The sequence below is a fragment of the Saccoglossus kowalevskii genome, chromosome 13, assembly GCF_978046115.1.
Source record: "Saccoglossus kowalevskii chromosome 13, keSacKowa6.1, whole genome shotgun sequence".
Lineage (NCBI taxonomy): Eukaryota > Metazoa > Hemichordata > Enteropneusta > Harrimaniidae > Saccoglossus > Saccoglossus kowalevskii.
The window spans coordinates 29,744,390-29,765,801 of record NC_140653.1 but is presented as its reverse complement, the minus strand read 5'-3'; the positions used below and the strand labels follow the sequence as shown (position 1 = coordinate 29,765,801).

Sequence of the window (21,412 nt, the reverse complement as noted above, 5' to 3'; positions counted from 1 at the left end):
CTCTCCTTCCAATACGAGACTGATTTCTCTATAAGTTCGGCCATTTAAAATCATACTATATTCTGGACAAGAGTTGTATCAATTAAATGGTCGGCTTACATTGCTGCTCCAAATATTTCAAAAAATGGCAGCGCAGAAACCGCGTAAATTCATTTTACCGCCTATTTACAGCGGTTTTCACACCGACACCAATTAATTCCGTTACCCAATGGCTGAAGCAATTTCACATCGTTAGACACGCCCCAAAACAGATGACGAGATTTGACAGGATCGGCCAATGCGCATGCGTATAAAACAGCTGGTACTAATATCCTAATAACTTATTTTGCACTCGTACAGTGCAAAATACATATTTGATTAGGTTGGTTGGCCATCAAGTACCATCCTATGGTACCCAATTCATATATCACCAATACCATAGTACAGTGTTATGTTAACAACGAGTCAAAAATAAGACTAATATACTAAATTTGTATTTAATTAATTGTAAGGATGAGATTACATTGTGAAATGGCCACGATGTACCACGGATCTTCAATAATGGTTAATTAATTAATATGGATGCAGGTCAATAGGATGACAATTAAAACAATTGATTGTTAGTAGAATATAATTAACATATTTTGCATATTAAGAAAAGATTTTTGTGCAAAGTGACAAGATAATAATAAGATTTAATGTCACGAACTGATGTTTCCAATATGTCAATTGAGAATCGATCAAGCTAATAACTCACAATACAAGGATGTTTTAGCAGAAACATGATTGAGTAGCATAAATATACTGATCTTGTATTTGTTACATTTTCTCATTTGTTAAGTTTGGTTGCTAAGGGTCACAACATGTAACTTTGTACTGCACAGTCGCGTAGTACCACATGGTCTCCTCTTACCACACGGTGACTGCTCACCACAGGGTCACAGCAAGCGTAATGTATACACCATCACTTGCAATGTACAATGCAATGTAATACATGCAACTGAATGTTCCATATGCTAGTGAAACAAAGTATAGCCTTTCTTTTAAAATGAGTGGACACCAAAATGAGATCAATTAGTCTTTGGACTGGTCATTATAAAATATACCCACAAACGTAATCTGGTGATGACTTGGAGATGTAATCGTATACAGTTAAAATGAAGCTTGATCGATTCTCAATAGGTGATTTTCCGTTCAACTGCGAGATCTCGCGAGATGCATGAAAGACGCGCGTCGAACGTCTGCCGCAAAAATCGAACGATTTGATTTTGAACTCGAATTTATTTATTTCGTAGCTCACATCGACCGGCCGATCTTCGACAGAGGAATATTGCTTCCGAATACCCTCACTTAATTGAAATTGTCTATCATTAAATGTGTACAGCAAATTATTAAGCATGAAAATGCCCCCAAAATATTTTCGCGTTTGTTGAATCCCACGCGATGTTTGACGCCACTACGACGCTATGACCTTTGTTTGTCCTGTTTTTACGTTCGATTTCACGCACAACGCGTGATTCTCGCAGTGAACGGAAAATGGTCTATTGACATATTGGAAACATCAGTTCGTGACATTAAATCTTGATGGTTGAAAATAAAAAGAAAGTTATTATATGGATAATTTATAGGAAACCTGGTACTGATATTTGAGAAAAGTTTAATACGTTTTTTATCTCAACTGAAACTTGAAAAATACAATTGTGTGCTCATGGGAGATTTCAATATTGACTTATCCAAACATGAATCACGTACTGTTTCAACTCTTCAAACTTTGTATCTACACCAACCTATTACAGTCCCGACTCGAGTTACACAGTACTTGTAAATAAAAATAAACTTACTTTTTAAATAATTTCCCCACTTCTTTAAGATACGACCATGTCCATCCACCTGGACTGGACAGAAATTACAGGGGGGCTGGTGTTTTTTCAAAAATGTGTACACGAAAAAAAAGTGCCCTCCCCTTACTTTGTGCACCTATCCCTACAATTTTCATACACAATAGTGTCCCTCCCTAAACGCATAGACACTATTTGGTTAAAGAGGAAAATTTGTACTCTGATTTAACTTGATGTAAATATGCAGATTACAATTATAATAGAAAACTAAATAACTGCCACTCCCAGGCAAATAGACATGAAGTGCAATCCCCGTGATTGAAATATCCTCCTTTAAACATGCTGTAATTAAAATATAAATAAAATATATGACTGAAATGCAAAACAAAACTAAAGGAAGAAAAAAAATGTTCATGAAGAAAAGTTCAAGTAAGAATTTAAACAATTATGTCTAATATCAGGCATGCTTATAAAATAAAGTCGAAAAGTGGGGAAAACATTAGAAAATAATAACAATGCACTATTTAATACAAAAAATAAAGGCCAAAACATTTGTCTTGCATTTAGACTAATATTTTTAGGAAATTAGCAAGTTCAACAATTTTGCATTTTAATTTTGCTGTACCACGTACTGTTTGCATGGGTCAACATCGCTTATTTTAGTTTGTTGAGTCACGACTGTTGTATAGTCCTTTTATTAAAATGGGTAAATTTACACAATGTTTTTATTGCATTTTCTGTATATTATAATCATTATATTTAATGCACAGAAAACAGTGACCCTGCTTTCATGTTTTCACAAAATAAAATTATCTTCCCCAATCGCTTACATGAAAAATATGTACCCCCCTTAAGAACACCGGCCTCCCCTGTAATTTCTGTCCAGTTCCTAATACAACTTTCAAGATGAATATTTTGACGAGCTAGCGTACACGTGATAATAAAATAATTGCGATCAATTTACCGATATTTACTATATTTGAGCAGTGTTTTTAGTTTCATGTCGTTAACAATGTCGGGAAAAAAGAACAATTTGTACCTTGACTAATTTTGATTAAATATTTGTTCAAAAGGGCGGGGTGTCTGTCCATTTACTATACATGTTTTACCGCGGGCGCTGTACGGGGATTCGTACGGGAAGTCGGAAAACTCCCTAGGACATTTCTACGAATTATGACGCTCTCAAAAATAATTGTTATGAAAAGATTTGCTTTATTTTGTGACAATCTCGGACTAATAATTTGTTGTCCTGGTACATACTATGATTAAGTGGTTGTCTGTTTTCATATTGTAACATTATTGTGACTATATAACATAGCATAACAATGAGAAAACAATGTTAATGCAAGTTTTACATTGTCTGGTGCTGGAGGTCATCCACCCAAAATACCACCCTAAATAAAACAGTAAATCGTTGTCATCCTAGCAGGAGAGTGATCAGGTATGAGGGAGGAGAAACTACAAGTCTTAGTGCGTATTGAATTAACAAATCAATTTAATCAATAGAATAAATCTATTCTTACGCGCACAAGTGAAGGCCCCTACACTAATAATTGTAACCTATTATAAATAAACATACAGGAATTCATTTGGTTGTATCAGTTCTATTAATAAATACAGCAGTACGATTAAGTTATACAATGTCAGTTGTTCTTATAAGTACAGCAGCACAATGTTCACTCACTATCACTAGTGGTCGTTGTTAATGTAATGCAGATATGTCACTTAACTGTGTATCACATTCACGGCAGAACAGTATCAATCTTCTATATAGATTGAAGCATACCGGACTTTAGGTCACTGGCTGGTTAGTTGTAAGTCCTTAGTCTAATGGAGAGAATTCGTTCATACACTTCACGCTCAGAAACTGAAGGTCTAGAGGCCGGTTCCACTGAACCCCGCCTAGAGTTATCCCCAGGAATACCACGCCGGCCACATCCAGTACTCAGCCCCGCTGCCTGTGTCAAATTGGCACAATACTGCTTTTTGGAAATACTGAACTCGAATAGCAGAAACCGGCTCAGAGAGCACTAGAGCGCAACACAACAATATATGGATACAGCAACTGTCTAGAGAAGCTATGGTGTGGAATTTCTTCGTACCCACTGAGCAGGACAACCTGACTTGTTACTCGAAGTGTACTTCTAACAGCACTGCAATGTATTGGCTAAAACAAAGGCCTACTCATTAGCATTACAATGCCCCACCTAAGCTATGTGGGCACCTGGAATTCCAGTACTCCCCATAATATAACATACATGAATAATTTCAACAGACTTCTTACATATTTATATGATTTACATATGAATCTTACTACCGATTCTTGATACAACTTGTTCTGCAACAAAAACAAGCAAAATGTAACAAGACACTCACAGACATTTAACTGAAAAGAAACAGAAAACAATTGTGTGTAGGTTGGTTGAGGCACTTGACATTTTAGGATTTTTCTTTTGGTGATTTGAAACAAGTGTGGATGAATTTTCCTAGCTCAATATTTTGTCATTTTTATTTTATTTATTTTATTTTATTGTCATTGTCATTTTTTTTATTATATCTGTTAGGTGTTCATCATGCACAATAAAGTTGGTTTTATTGTAGTTAATATTTTAATCAACATTTCGCATTTCTCTTTGTATAGATTACATTCAGAAGAATTTCCTAGTTCATCTTTGTATAAGTTTCCAACAGAGTTCAAGGTGCCAGATGGAAACAAAGGCTTTCTGGAAGTCAATACAGCAAGCAAACAATGTCTTTTTGTTGCTTAGAAATGTTGTGCTTAGTTGTTTATAGAAAAATTAATGTTCTTCGGTACTTCATTTAGGCATGAATCCAATTTGTTCTTTGATAATTGTTTTTTTTTTATTTTAGATGTTTCAAAAGCCGTTCCTTAGGAAATGTATGTTAATGTGTGTATTGTCATCCCTGTGGATCGAATGGTATGTTTCTAATGTTGAAGAATAAGAGCAAGTATAGGTTGTAAATAACCGGCTTCTAACTTGGCAACAATTTATTCAATTCTATTTTTGTTTTGCGCAGTACAGTTTACTTCTAACATGGCAATAATTTGCAATAATTTGCAACAATTTATTCAATTTTATTTTTGTTTTACGCGGTACAGTCAATCAAGATCAGCTGACAAAGCCATGTTCTAACTAACTTCTCTCAATTTATACAGAGAATACAAGTAACCTGTAGAATGCTGTGTGGGTAATATTTTTATACCAAACAATGAGAAATCTATAGGATTGGATATACTGTGATAGGTATTTTTGATGGTTAAAAACCTTTCACTTAGGTAACCGGGATTCGGTCGTTTCCACGCTAGGCTGACAAAAACACACACAAGCTTCGTTCATGTTCCCAAACGATTCTCTGCCAAGTCCCTGGTTTTCACCCGAGACAGCATTAAATCACTCTTTATTTCTTGTCACTCCTTAACCAATTACAATCAGTAGAAGAGACTCCAAGGCCTTGCCTTCAAACAAACAACCAATCACATGAAAGTTTTACACATCATAATCAATTAATTACTCGTCAAGCTGTCTAGAAAAAAACACTTCTATATATTGTCAACACTAACTAATATTGATGGGGTAATCGTCTCGCACTAACATTCCACAAAGATACCACCTTAGTTAAAATCGCAAACAACATTGGTTTAGAATTACAGCTACTGTATTGTATCTTAAAAACTGCAGAGTCATAAGATGTTTTTGGTTGATTTCGACCAGCTCGCCATCTGGTCTTGTCATTAACCTTTATCAGTATATGTCATGGCAACCATGGTCAAACTGACTGAAATATAAATCATGATAATACTTCTGAGCTGGCTTCACGTGCAGAGTTCAAGCCTGCCTAACAAGTGCTTATACAAGGATTTAATTACAGCACCTAGACGGTCTGTGGTTAAAGCTTCATGTTCAGAGTAATTGCAAAATTGATATTACAATAGAAAATCATGAAAGACTGGCAGTCCTGTCATGAATTTGTTTACGCGTATCTGTTGACCGACTTAATTAGCTGATTATTAGCGAATTGCTGTGTTATGTCTGTCATCGTTTAGGCCTATTTGAAGTTTTGGACGGAACTTGGCTCAGTGATTTGGAACTAATTACCAGATAACCGCCGCTATTTAAACTACTCATTCTGACAGTTTATATTCATAGTTATTAATGTAGTGAACGATTAATCAAAAGATATGACGTATTCAGTACTTAGTGTGATTGGCTTTATGATTGAAGGTTACGCCTTAGAGTCTTTTTACTGCTTTGTAATTGGTTAGAGTTTTGAAAATGAATAAAGAGAGTTTGAGTTGGTCTTGGGGAGCACAGCACGATAGACGCAGTAGAGAGTCCAGTCCTGGAGAGCCTTGGGGCGAGCCTTGACGCAGTCGAAAGGCAGTCCTGGAGAATCTAGAGCAGTCCTGGAGAGCCTTGGGGCGAGTGTTGACGCAGTCTAAGAGAGTCTTGGTTCAGCCTTGCGATAGTCTTGGGGACTTTTCCCTAGGGCGCTGTGTCTTATAGAGTGCTTCACAGACCGACTAAGACGAGAGTTGGAACGTATTTTGTTGTGCTTGTCTTATTTGACTGTAAAGCTTAAGTGACTTTCCCGATCCCGTACCTCAAGGGGACGAGATATAGAGACGAGACAAGTGTGGAGAACCCCGAGAGAACCCGAGAAAGAGATTTACCCCTGATAGTCCCATGCAATTAATAGCAAGTGAAATTCCTGGGATTGAAACATGTATTTTGAAGTCACTGATGTAGGCAAGTTGGCATGAAGACGAGGTAGTTTATTTAATCAGTGCTGAACTAGAGGCTGAAATTATAATTAAGTGCGTTGTCATATAACTTGTTTATTTCAATTTCTTCTGAAGTCAAATAGAATGCACTGGTGAAACCGTGAGTGAAAGGATGTTTTGGGGGTATAGTTTACATTGTGTATGGAGTGGTAGGGTCGGGTGTCACATAATTTGTTCATTTCCAACTCTTATGAAGTCACATAGAATTTCACTTAATTTATTTTCGCTGAAATGTTTTCAAGCATTACATGTAAATCCGATTTTCCCTGTGCTGTGTCTCAATAAAGTATGAGGTAAATGGCATTTTCACTGGAATTTATTTCAGGGGAAAAACGTTTTCAGTAAAAATGAAGTATACCACATTATTACATATGTACTTCAGTTTATTTTGATTTGTCTATGAAATCGGTATTTCCACACCCCATATGCAAACAAAGTAGTCCTTTCAAGAGTAGCGTTTTCGAAACATAGCAGAAATAAACAATATTTAGAAGTGCGATATTTTACCCTTGGGGTACATGAATATACTTGCCGAGTGAAATGAAATTTGAACAACAGTAATGGTACTTCTAGGCAGTCATTTATTTTGACTAAAACAAATTTGCATATCACCCATGCAATAATGTTTTCGGTATTTTCACGGTCAATATGCTAATGAACATGGTATTGGCGATCCGCTCCACTAGGATTGCCCCTCAAATCATTTGTGTGTGTGATTTCCAGTGTGTTCATGTATTAGTTCTTCTGTGATTTTTTTGGCTTGGCCGATTTCGCTCAAACATGGCAGGTAGGTCACACCTTCACCCTAGTTATTAGGAAAAATCTGCAAAAAAATGTTGGTCCATCGTTGCCATAGTAACAGTAAAAAATGATTTTTAGATAGCTTCGAGCTAAATGTATCTCCTACAAATTTAGGATACAACACCTCAGACATAGCTCATTGTACTCGGCTTGAGTGTGGGCACAATGATACTATTTGAATTTTTGATATCTTTTTTCATCACATACTTGACATGTAGGTCGTACCATCACTAATTGGGAAAACAATCCTGACCCACCACTACCATGGCAACAGCCAAAATCTGTTTTTTTTGAATACTTTCGTCCTAAATTTATTACCTCCTACCAGTCTTGTAATAGAAGTGTTCAAATGATCATGCCTTTTACTTTGTTTTATTTTATTTATCACCGGCGCTGACATTGTTCCACTGTATCAATAGGGATTTCAGGGGAAAATTATACACATATCATAGAGTAGTTTACATGGTGGACAGATCTCTACTAGAGCAATACAATGCACCTTGTTTGATGAAAATCAGGGTAACCGTTCTCGAGATAAGGTACTTTGTAGCTTCAATTAGCATCTCTTAATTTTGGACAAAGGATGACACAACAAAGCACTACTGAATAGTAAAGACAACGGCACCATTTTTGATGAATAAGCACTAATTATTTAATTGGAGCTGAACTTAAACTGCCATATCTTTTCCCCTTTTTATTGAATTTTCACCAAATTTTCAACAAATGAACTTTATATAAATGTCATTAGAAGGCAACATATAACCCATCGGTTACCATGGAAACAGGCCATATTCAAATTTCATTTTAAATCATCTGTCAGTGTCAATAAAGATAAACAAGTTTTACTTTCGTTTATGTTACCTTCGTTTTTATTCCAATACAAATGCATTGAAAACGCTCTCATCGACCGGCTATGCGTTCTACCAAGCTTTGCTTATTTTTACGCTATAATAATACTTATGAAACAAAAAGCATTGACACGAATAAACAAATCTAAGATATTACATTATAGCATAATATACAGCTTGTTTTTTAGCAACTTAGAAATGAAGTATACATGGAAAACATAACTGGGAGCTGCCCGGAGAATTTGAAATCTCTGTGCCTGATCGATCCATTTTTATGCCAAAATAACCAATGAATCATATCAATTCAACAGCTGTGAATGCTCTAACATGTACAATTCGTTTTACTTTGCATTTACGCTGCATTTTAAAAACAAAATATTTTGCCGTATATAAAAGTGAAGGAGTGAAACATTCTCTTCGTACATGAAAATGGAGTCCATGTAAACAAAGTACCGGGTTGGAGGTACCACTTTTAAAATGGGCTTGTCGCACTCTTTAAATTGATGTCACACTCACAAAACCTCGATTTTTGTCTATTAAAATATATATTTTTTCAAATTATGAGTGATAGATATGCCAGAAAGTTGTAAGTCGATACGAAAATTGCCGTTAAACTTTTGTTTTTATTGCCGTTTCGCCAATTTTCGGCCGATTCTATAGCTGTCATCCCCTACTTGATTTCTGTGGGAAAACGCAGCAAACTTCTCTGGATTTAGAACACCGGGTTAAATTTGGAGGTGACGCTCGCGTTCACGGCGCTTGCCAGGATTTTCAAATGTTTCAATTTTTATTTTCCCGTGTTGTCAAAACGACTACTCGCAATGGGTTGCAATTTTCAGAAAATGACCATAAGATATAGAGCTAGAATTCATGGTAATTTTTTGTTTTTGCTTTTACTTATGCTCACGTATTTTGTAGTTTTTGATGTCATTAACCAAGTGACTGAAAGAAATCCCTAATATTAGCTGTACACCACATGGAATAATGCGATTGAGAGAACTTGATATATGTTGAATAAGCTTTATCATAGACCATCAACATCAAAGTACCAGGTTTCTGCTGGCGACGTTGCGGCGTTACCCAGTTCCAAATAAAGATTACCAACGCCAAATGAGCGACATTTTTACCGGAAATCAAGATTCATTCAATCCACGGCTAACAAGCAACATCACAAACGAAGTTATAGTGTTCAGCTCATCAACGACCGCTGTCGAGAAAAGTCATTCCGTCAGTGGAGTATGGCAGTTGTGACGGCATGTTTGCCAATGCACAATTCTGTGGAGGAATTTTTAACTTAATTTAAACTACGTATGACTGATTCGAAACATTCTATCGAGATCGGACGGTGCCCCATCGTACCAATCCTTCACCATTGTATTCAAACGAACCACATGGTGTGCTGTTACATTCACCTTCAAACCCGGGATTCAACCATTAGGGGCGTTTTAATAAAAAAACAACATCGCAAATCATTCAAATTTAGCATTTTTAAACAAGTATACTAAAAAGGAAATGCTCAGCGATGCAAAAGAAGGATATATATTACTTTTTCAGTATACACATCTCTGTTTATACAATCCTTCACATATTCTACTCCCAACTATTCCTGCGTAAAATGGAATAGCCTCTTTCCATGTTGACATTCTGAGTAAAATCACGTGATAGGCTGTTACAATTGGCTGTTACATACTCTTTCGCCGGTCTGGAAAATGTGTTTAATTAGCTCTCATTCAAGCGACAATGCATATTTCCCAGTGGGAGTGAACCTAGTTCGAATCTGCCATTAAAAAATAGGGGCCTTTTCAGCAAAAAACGAATAACCCTTGAGTGCACACAATACACTGATTTTCAGAACAAATATTGCATTAGTTACAGCAGCAGAACACCACAGAAATATCAGACGAAACATGAAAACACTATATATTGTATTTTGGCCTGAACCCTCTCTATTGCAATTCCAGGGATTACCCCCATATGTGCAACCATTTCCCACCTTGGTATCACCCAACCCTGAAAACAAATTCTTAATACCACGCTGAAGCGTTTGGTAATAAATCGTGAATCCGGCGATCTGATTGGTGGAGGGTACAGAGCCATGTTAGAATAGCTCATTAGCAAACAACATGGCGGACTCATAGGAACGGATAGCTGCGGATAGCTGATACAATTTGAAATAAGGGTTGCGAATTCTAAGTATAAACCGACATTATACAGTACAAAGATTGCTGCCATTGACCCGTACTTCTGCCCCGTTCGTCCCCGCGCGTTAATTACTAGGACCCATTCAAGATGGCTGCCCCATATAGTAAAATCATGTAGGCCATCTGACTGTGGTCCAAGCATATGTTCCTAGTGTAACGCCCGCTAGTACACGGCACGCAGCTCGCCCACACTGTTACCATTAAAGTAAGTCATTGGAACAAGATCGGATTATTATTCAATTGAAATGTTTCTGATGCAAGATTATATTGAATGCGACTAAACAATGCACGTAGTGTTGTTACGTTTCGTAGGCTTCGAAATACGTACAGTTTTGATATAAATATAGATGGGATTCATGACATTACGATTGGAACACTGCACGGCTACGTGGCAGTCCAAGTAAAAGAGGCAAAAAAACATGACCATAAGTATGGGATATACATATTGAATCAGAAAATATTAAATATGTTACATTCAACTCTCAAATAAGCACCTATTAAATTTGACAAATAACTGGTTACCATGCAGGAGTCTGTGTATAAACTGCCGAATTTTGTAGCAGTGAACATTTCTCTCGGGACAGTGATTTTTTTCTTTACGAATACCATAAAATCCTGCTATCAGAAAAATGTCTAGCACTGGAGATACGTGGTTTACAGTGTGTGTACTCCCTTTTATGTATTGGTGGCATCTATAGTTTATTTATAGTGCATTTATCACAGCGTGTTCATTTATATATGTTTATACCAGCAGTAACTCTACAATTGTACACCGGACTGAAAATCATTTTATTCTTTTGAATCCCAGGTGAGATAATTACTTTACTGAAACAAAACAAATACATATATTCGTTGCTTAACATTGCTGTTATTTCTAAACGTTGTTTTCATATATTTTGCAAGTAGTAATGTATTATTGTGTCGATGTCGGTATCAGTGTCACTTGTTTGCATATTAAAGCAGTGAGTCTACATTTTGTCAGAACCATTTCCATACCAATTGTTAGGTAGTGTTTAATTTTCATGTGTTTTTTTGAATGCCCTGTATGTTTCCATTTTCTACTGACTCTCACGTGTGGGATAAATTTGTTGATTGATATTATCCGATTGATATTTTGATGCAGTAAATGCCAACATTCTACAGCAGTGTGTCCATTTTAAACATCTATTTTTAGTGTAAATTTACTGTAAAGCGTACTTCAATGGTATATTGGTCAATTTTGCTAAGCTGATGTAGTTTGTGCTGCTATAAAACACAGTTGATACATTGATTGTAAAGTCATATTACAAAATCATCATGTTTTGTCTCACTAAAACGCATATATATTTATGTGTCTTTCTCAAGTTTCAGATAAACTACAGTTCTTATTCACTTACCATGGCAGCAACACAAATGGATGAAGCTGCAAGCGGTCTGGATGATGTAATAAAACCCACCTTATCATTGGAGGATGTTAATGATTTAGTCAGTCGTCTTTACAACATTACTGCACAGAGTATAAAACAGCTAGATAGCTATGATGACCAGAACTTTCACATTGTTGCCAAGACAGCAACTAGTAAGAGATCTGAGTATGTTTTGAAGATAATTAATGCAAACGATTCCAAAAATGAGGTTCTACTTGATGCCCAAACACAAATGATGTTACAGTTAATCGAGAAAGGCTTTGTTTGTCCAAAACCGATACGACTGCCAACTGGTGAATACATGACACTGGAACCAATTAATGGCCAAAAAGGTAAATTGGATTTTTGTATTGATGCTTCATTGCAAGATTTTAGTTACAATTGGCTTTTGACAATGTTTCCTATTTTTAAAATAGCGATTCAATGGACATGTCTATCATCTTGTGGTCGCAACTCAAAATCAAGGCTAACAAAACGGCTATAAGTAGTCTATTTTAGCGATTTTGATGAGAATATAAGTAAATTATGTGGCTGTGCATCGTTATCATAATATACCAGAATTGGTTTACATAAAAATGCAATAAAACATTTGTTTTGAAACAATCAATTTATTGTCAAATGTTTGATTTTTGCTAAGTTCTGAGGTGGACAGCTAAATTTAGAAAGTAATAGTAGTTTTGACTTTAAACAAACAGAATAATTTCAGAAGTGTAATAAAAGCAGTGAGTCTACTACTTACAAAACCTTTCTCCAATTTGTTTTTTTGTTTCCAGGTTGCTTTAATCACATGGTGAGATTACTTAGCTACATACCTGGTGTGCTTTACAAATCTGTAGACATGACCTCTGATTTATGCTACCATGCAGGTCAGCACCTTGGCCGTATGAATATGGCCCTCAAGGTAATTGTGGTTCTCTTAAGCATCCTATTTGAAGAATCTGATTTGTGTATGATGTATACGGTTCATCTACGATGTGTACAGTTTGTATGTCATTTGTGCATGACGTGTATGGTTTGTGTGTGTTTTGTTATGTGTATGGTTTGTTTGTGGTTTGTTATGTGTATGGTTTGTGTGTGGTTTGTTATATGTATAGTTTGTGTGTGGTTTGTTATGTGTATGGTTTGTTTGTGGTTTGTTATGTGTATGGTTTGTGTATGGTTTGTGTGTGGTTTGTTATGTGTATGGTTTGTTTGTGGTTTGTTATGTGTATGGTTTGTTTGTGGTTTGTTGTGTGTATGGTTTGTTTGTGGTTTGTTATGTGTATGGTTTGTGTGTGGTTTGTTATGTGTATGGTTTATTTGTGGTTTGTTATGTGTATGGTTTGTGCGTGGTTTGTTATGTGTATGGTTTGTGTGTGGTTTGTTATGTGTATGGTTCGTTTGAGGTTTGTTATGTGTATGGTTTGTGTGTGGTTTGTTATGTGCATGGTTTGTGTGTGGTTTGTTATGTGTATGGTTTGTGTGTGGTTTGTTATGTGTATGGTTTGTGTGTGGTTTGTTATATGTATGGTTTGTGTGTGGTTTGTTATGTGTATGGTTTGTGTGTGGTCTGTTATGTGTATGGTTTGTGTGTGGTTTGTTATGTGTATGGTTTGTGTGTGGTTTGTTATGTGTATGGTTTGTGTGGGGTTTGTTATGTGTATGGTTTGTGGTTTGTTCTGTGTATGGATGGTGTGTGGTTTGTGTATGATGTGTACATTTTGTGTGTGGTTTGCGTGAGGTTTGTAGAATTTGCATTTACTTTATCATTTCATTATACTATGTTATTCTGTTTCTCATCTAATAGAGATTTCAACATGAAGGTTTAAACAGACCAGATTATGTATGGAATTTAGTGAATACTCCTCGTCTTGAAAAATATGTAAATGTCTTCAGCGAAGAACGGAAGAAAAGTATCCTGATATATTTTATTAAGATGTTTAAAGAAAAAGTAATACAAAAATATCCATTGCTTGTAAAAGGTTAGTACTTATATTATAGAACATGATAAGATGGCTAATTAAGCCTTGTCTGATAGAGTTCAAAATAGAAATTTGTGTGTCATGTTCTGTTTGTGTATCATTGTGCAGTACAGTGCAGTGCAGTATTTAATAAGAAACCCTGAGATTGATACAGTACTTATAGTATTATTTGAATTTATGTAATAATCTAATTGTTATTTTATATTTCTGGCCAGAAAAGACACCAGCATTAAGAATTTTTTCCCCTGCATGTATATCTGTATATATGTCTGTATGTCTGGTTGACTATTATAGTATTAAGCCTACTCATGATTTCATTACCCGGAATTTATTCATTCTCCAATAAATTGTAATTGGCAATATAAGGATATTAACTTAAAAAAACTTGGGGGTCACCAGCTTAATTTTTGAGAAAATGATGGTTATATTTTAGTGGATATTGGCTATTTTGGCAGTATTATTATAGTACAATAGGTTGAAAAACAAATAAATATTGTGCATGTTGTGGTACCTTTTGTTTTCTTCATTATTTCAAAAATTTGGGTAATAAAATGTCAAAAAATGCAATTTTTCTTCAACATTGTGCTCAATGCAATTATTCAAAAAAATATTGGAAAATATTAGGACAAATTTCTCAAAATATTTTTTGTCTTTGTCAATACACAGGCTGTTTCGTTTGATATTCTGTCAGTTCTAAAGACATCATTGTTACATTGATGATCGGGTCCAATGTATAAATAAACCATGCATATATTCAAATTTAAGTGAATAATACAGCCTTGATGCCATGAGTGTCAACTTGATCCCCAAGTGCTATCAGATGATATCTATTTATTCACATGATTTCCTAACACATATAAATTGTGATGTAAATAATGTAATATAAATATTTTGTTTGATAGGTGCCATTCATGGTGATTTTAATGGGTTCAACATTCTTGTTGCTCCAAAAGTAGTGAACAGCAGCATTGTAACTGGAGCTGGAAAATCAGGAAGCTGCACTTATGAAATATGTGGTATATTAGATTTTGGTGATGTCCATTATAATTATTACGTTTTTGATGCTGCCATTGCAATCACGTACACAATGTTGCAGAGCCAGGATCCTATCACTGCTGGTGGTCACGTGCTTGCTGGATACCTGTCAACATTTCCTATATCTGAGCTTGAGTTGGATGTAATATATTATTGTATAGGTGCTCGGGTTTGTCAGTCGCTGATTTCAGGAATGTACAAATACACTATTAATCCAACTAATACATATTTACTAGCCACCCAAGAAACTGGTTGGAAAGTATTGGAATTATTGTATTCTACTTCAAAAGAGGAAATTGAAAAATCATGGAACAAAATTGTTTCTAGTAGCTGCTAATTAAGGATGATAAGGGAAGATGAAACTTTTCAAATGCCATTTTGTCCATTGTACCAGTAATCTAACAATTCATGATATCGACGTGGAAAGTCAAATCTATGTAACTATATAACATACCTGACAAGTACTTCATAATGAACATGTACTCTAGAAACTGGTTGTCCTATTTTATTTATGCCAGCCATAAAAGCTATTAGTCATGCGTGTATACATTGTATGTTAGTATTTAATTAAATCCCCCAATACACAGAGCTGGTAAACATAACATCCAAGATTCAAATTCATTTTAAATTTTTGTTGGACATGTGTGTCCTCAAAAGTAGTGACATTTCAACATGTGGAATTGTCAATTTGTCTGTTGTCACTGTCCCATTACTTTTTCTTGGAAACCATTAACTCTATCAGTTGTATACATATTTTCCTGTGGATCTCTATGAGATTTGTGTTTAGATCGGGTGGAACCTCCACAACAATATCTTCAACTCATCTGTCAATATACTTTCTTGTATCCCTTGACAAGTGCCTGGGTCTCAAAAGCATATAATTATCATCGCTGAAGTTTATTGCTAAAAAAATGTCAATATTTCAATTGAATTCAATATTGAATTGGTGGTTTCTAGTCAATAAAATACAATGATTTAATAAATATCAATGTATTTTCGACATTACCAACTGAGCATTGTCGAACTTGAAACATTTGAATTGTTAGTTGTTATGCTGCTCATGTTACTAAAACAAATTGTCACGTTGATTGACAGCTCATGGTCAAGGCTTTTTCACAAATCCATTCAGCTGAGAAGTAATCACAGATGAAAATATAATCGCTTTAGTTAATCACGCGCTATTGTTACCTCCGCATAGAACGTGGTACGTAACGTGTCGCATGCTTTAATGGACTGTCTGTTGAAAAATACAAATAAGGAGCTGTGTGATATGAGTCAAAGTTATAGTATAAACCTCTATTCATTATAATCATTAATTCTATTTGTAAATGTCATAACATATATGATATACCTTATTTGTATATCGGCAGTAATAAACACGTTTCAAATTGGCTAGCTATCACATAAGCTTCGAAAATAATCGCACACCGTGCTTTTGCTGAAATACTGTCATTTCCGACAACTGCAGCATTCTGTCAAACCCAGTAACTTTTCTCTTTGCATGATAACACCTACCTGTGCTATAATGAAGGCATCAAACAAAAGATATGCCTGACATAAAAATGGTCATATATGATCATTAATATACATAAGCACATGGCTTATTATAAAATGTTAAAACCATATCTCGACAACCAAACCAATTACATTCTTGGAACCACCTGCATTTGGACCAAGTGGTACTGATCTTTCAAACTGACTAACTAACATAATAACAATCAGGTCACCTCATTAATTACAAAATTGATGTTTTACAGCTTGGGCCCAGCTGACGCCGCTTGCAGCATTAACTCTGTTAGTTTATAGATATGTTGCTAAAATTTTTATTTGAATTGTAACAATGAAATATTCTTTCATATTTAAGCTTAACAATTGAGAAGTTTAACAATAAAGTCACATATGTCACAGCTTTTACCGAAATCCTTGAAATACTATTAGTATTGCGCATCTCATCAGGCACGACATGAAACCATATTGACCACACAACAGTGTCCAAAGGTCAGAAATCAATTCACATATTTAAACCCAGGAACAGTGATATGGGTTGAGAATATTGCCTAATAAAATTATCTGGGAGTCATTTGAACATTATTCACTTGCTTTGCTTGTTCCTTTGTAACCGGTCGTAGTTCGGAGTCGGAGAATAGTTTTAGTTTTTGGGGAAAGGAAAGTAATATATCGACCTGGTTCGGATCATAAGTTGTGGAATTTCTCGCTTGGCAAATGTGAGAAGTAAACTTGGGGATCAATTGACTCACTCGAAGACAAAGGTCAGACCAATAAGTATACTTAGTTCGTTTTAGTTAATAATTGTAAAACGCCAAAACAAACAGTTCCGTCATAAAGACAGGAGTAAGGTCTCGGGGACGTCCTTTGTGCGTGGGGACCCTCGGGTCGGAGATCTCCTCGATTGACTGCAATGCATGAGAGTTTATGATTGAGTTTGAAGAGAAGTGAACAGCCTTAGCCTTGAACACTATATCACGCAAAGCATCACGGAAACAAAGACAGCTGAATCGCACGGTTAGAGATTAATGGGATTTTGTTTGTGTGTTTACGTAGTACTGGTAAATAAATGTTTTTCTTTTCAAACTAGTACAGTGTTATGCCATTGTATTCAGTGTGAATAATTTCATTTGTAACTATTAGAAGGCGTATGCTACTTACCCGTTTTAAATTTTGTTTTAGCCCACTTGTACCTTGACTAATTTTGATTAAAATATTTTTTTACAAGGGCGGGTGTCCGTTCATTTACTTTACATGTTTTACAGCGGGCGCTTTGCAGGGATTTGTACGGGGAGTCGGCAAACTCCCCGGGAATATATTTACGAATTTTGAGACTGACTCAATCACGCTCTCAGAAATAATTGTTATGAAAAGAATTGCTATGTGACATGTTGTGACAATCTCACTTCCTCTTGCGCTACTTGAGTTTGGACTAATAACTTTTGTGCTTGTACATACTATGGCTACGTCTCTGTCTGTTTCATATTGTATCATTATTGTGACTATATAACAACATAACATAACTATGAGAAAACTATATTAATGAAAGTTTTACATGAATAAGTTCTTACATATTCTTTTTTTTAAGGTAGAGATGCAGGTTCATGGGCACTTGGGAGTGAATCTTTTTGTTTTGTTTTTGCTTTTCATTATCCAAACAGTCTTGGCTATAGACTGTTGAAGTTTTGTAGAATTGTGAATAGTGGAACATACTCAAAAAACGATTTTAAAATATATATAACAGGTGCAAACATTCTTTCTTTTGAATGCTTAGCAAGATTTAGCAAGGCTGTACATAAATAATAAAAAAGAAACATGGTGAAAAAAAGAAATGACGGGACCTCCATATTATGCACTATATTTAACTTTTAACAGAACGATAATACATTTAAATTTGGAACTGTTAGCAAACTTCTCATTGAGTGAATTGTTATGCAAATTAGCAATTATCTCTGCTTCTTTTTAGTGCACATCCCAGAACTTAAAAAAATAGCTCTTAGACGCTTTGACCTTTTGTTTTGAAATTTTCACAAATGATTGACAATGTGTTTATTTTTAAAACATCGTCAGGGCATTGTTTTTGGTTGAACAGTGTTACAACAATCGTACAGACAACTAGCCTGGGTGTTAATTTATGCATAAACTTTAAGTAGTGAAATTTGAGCTGCTGCCCTGCAAAATTGACAACTGGTAGACAGTTTTCAGGACGGCACTTTCTTCATAGTAAACAGATGTACCCATAAACCAACTTTGACAGGAAACAGAAGCATGGTTTAGAAGCTAATTTTTTTTAAATCACTTTTGACCAAAAAAGCACATTTTTGTGCATATTTCAAATTACAGTGTCCAAAAAAAATATACTAACACAATTTTTAAATTCATCCAATAAGCTTTCCGAAAATATATAGATTTGTACAGTTTGTGTGTGGCTTGTGTACAGTTTGTGTGTGGTTTGTGTATGATGTGTACAGTTTGTGTGTGGTTTGTTTATGATTTGTGTGTAGTTTGTGTATGATATGTACAGTTTGTGTGTAGTTTGTGTACAGTTTGTGTGTGGTTTGTGTACAGTGTGCGTGTGGTTTGTGTATGATGTGTACAGTTTGTGTGTGGTTTGTGTATGATGTGTACAGTTTGTGTGTGGTGTTTAGAATTTGCACCTTCTTTATCATTTCATAATACTATGTCATTCTGTTTTCTATCTAATAGGGATTTCAACATGAAGCTTTAAACAGACCAGATTATTTTATGGAATTGAGTGAATACTCCTCGTCTTAAAAAATATGTAAATATCTTTAGTGAAGAACGAAAAATAATTTTTTTATTAAGATGTTTAAGGAAAAAAATACCAAAATATCAATTGCTTGCACAAGATTAGTACTTTTATTACAGAGCATTACATTATGTGAATGTAATGAATGATGGGGTATTTTTTTCTCCATTATTTAAAAAAATGAGTTTTAAAAGTTTTAAGAAATGTAATGCAATTTTTCTTTAACATTGTGCTTTATGGTATTATTGTAGAAGTAGATTTTTTTGAAAAATATTAGGACGAATTTCTCAAAAATATTGTTTTTTATTTGGTTATACATTAGGCTGTTTCTTTTGTGAGTTCTAAAGACAGAAGTGCTACATTAATCATCAGGTCACATGTAAAAATAAACCATATATTCAAATTTAAGTGGATAATATAGCCTTGATGCCATGAGTGTCAACTTGATCGCCAGTAAGTTCTATCAACTGATATTTATTTATTCACATGGTTTATTCCTTATGCGCAAACACATAGAAATTGATAGGTGCCATTCATGGTGATTTTAATGAGTTCAACATTCTTGTTGCTCCAAAAGAAGTGAACAGTAACATTGTAACTGGAAAATCAGGAAGCTACACTTATGAAATATGTGGTATATTAGATTTTGGTGATGTCCAATATAATTATTACGTCTTTGATGCTGCCATTGCAATCATGTACACAATGTTACAGAGCCAGGATCCTATCACTGCTGGTGGTCACGTGCTTGCTGGATACCTGTCAACATTTCCTTTATCTGAGCTTGAGTTGGATGTAATATATTATTGTATAGGTGCTCGGATTTGTCAGTCGCTGATTTTAGGAATGTACACATACACTCTCCATCCAACTAATACATATTTACTAGACACCCAAGAAACTGGTTGGAAAGTATTGGAATTATTGTATTCTACTTCAAAAGAAGAAGTTGATAAATCATGGAACACAATTGTTTCTTGTAGCTGTTAATTCAAGATGAGTAAAATGCTATTTTGTCCATTGTACCAGTAATCTAACAATTCATGATATCGACGTGGAAAGTCAAATCTATGTAACTATATAACATACCTGACAAGTACTTCATAATGAACATGTACTCTAGAAACTGGTTGTCCTATTTTGTTGTTTATTTCTGACAATATAAGCAAATAAAAAGCTTATGTAATACGTTGATGTTGGCTATCCTAAGTAATTAATTCCCACAATAAACAAAACTGTACAACATAACATCCAAGATTCGAATTCTATTTTAGATTTTTTATAACATGTGTGTTCTTTAACATATGCAATTGCCAGTTTTTTTTAGGTATGTTGTCATTGAAAATGGATGATTGACCATCACCAGCGGCAGTGTCCTGCATCAATTTGGTTTACAATGAATGAGATTTAATCATTTCGGGACGACATCTTCAATTCTCTATTTTTAATGACTATTTTTGAAATCTGTGGTCATTTTTTTTTATTTTTACTTCTTCTTGAGAAGTTGTGATTAGTTGTGTAACATTGGGGAAACACTCAACACAATCCAACACTAATTCACAGACATATCCTACAACCCAACATTGGCCTTGTATTGGGATGCTTTGTCAATGCAATTGTGTCTAAAATATTTAGGTAAGATTTGGTAATATTAATTATAATTCACAGACTTTCCTACAACCCAAGTTTTTGAATCTACTTCTTGGATACTATTAAATTGATAAGATCTAAACATAATAGAAACAGCAGATCTATTTCGACCGTCACGTCGCTTGTTTATATTAGTATTTTAATCGTCCTTGTGTATTATATAAAAATAGAGCATCATAAATAATTTATTTTTGTAATATTAAATTATATATTAAATTGAAAAATCTTATAAATAAAGGAGCAACGGCTAGTTCGTTTTCATTGGCCACGATCCTTATATTATATATATATTATTGTTATATCTGCACCAACATGTAATTATTTCTTTCACCATCACACAAAAAGAAAATCAAATTTCAGAATGATGAAAGCATTAAAAGTTTTTTGACAATGAAGGTTTTAATTTTTTTGAAAAAACAACAACATAATTTGTGTAGAATCATTGATTTTACGCTATGGTTAATTAGAAATGCTTTAAAAAACGTCTCCGTTGTTTGCCATATTCATAAGATCATTTCTTCATATATCTTTCTAATATTGGCCAGAATTCTTTGACCTAAGTATTTTAACTACCTACAATGAAGTGAATTACAATTTCAAAAATATTGAAATT

At 34.7% G+C, this 21,412-nt stretch overlaps 1 protein-coding gene across 1 annotated transcript; it reads left to right on the top strand.

Annotated features, from left to right (window-relative positions):
* The first annotated feature begins 11,848 nt into the window (after nucleotides 1-11,848).
* LOC146735227 (hydroxylysine kinase-like) lies at nucleotides 11,849-20,139 on the top strand. The gene is made up of 4 exons (XM_085507398.1): nucleotides 11,849-12,209; nucleotides 12,651-12,778; nucleotides 13,664-13,838; nucleotides 19,676-20,139. The coding sequence occupies exons 1-4, from the start codon at nucleotides 11,849-11,851 to the stop codon at nucleotides 20,137-20,139; spliced, it is 1,128 nt and encodes a 375-aa protein (XP_085363524.1).
* The last annotated feature ends 1,273 nt before the right edge of the window (nucleotides 20,140-21,412 follow it).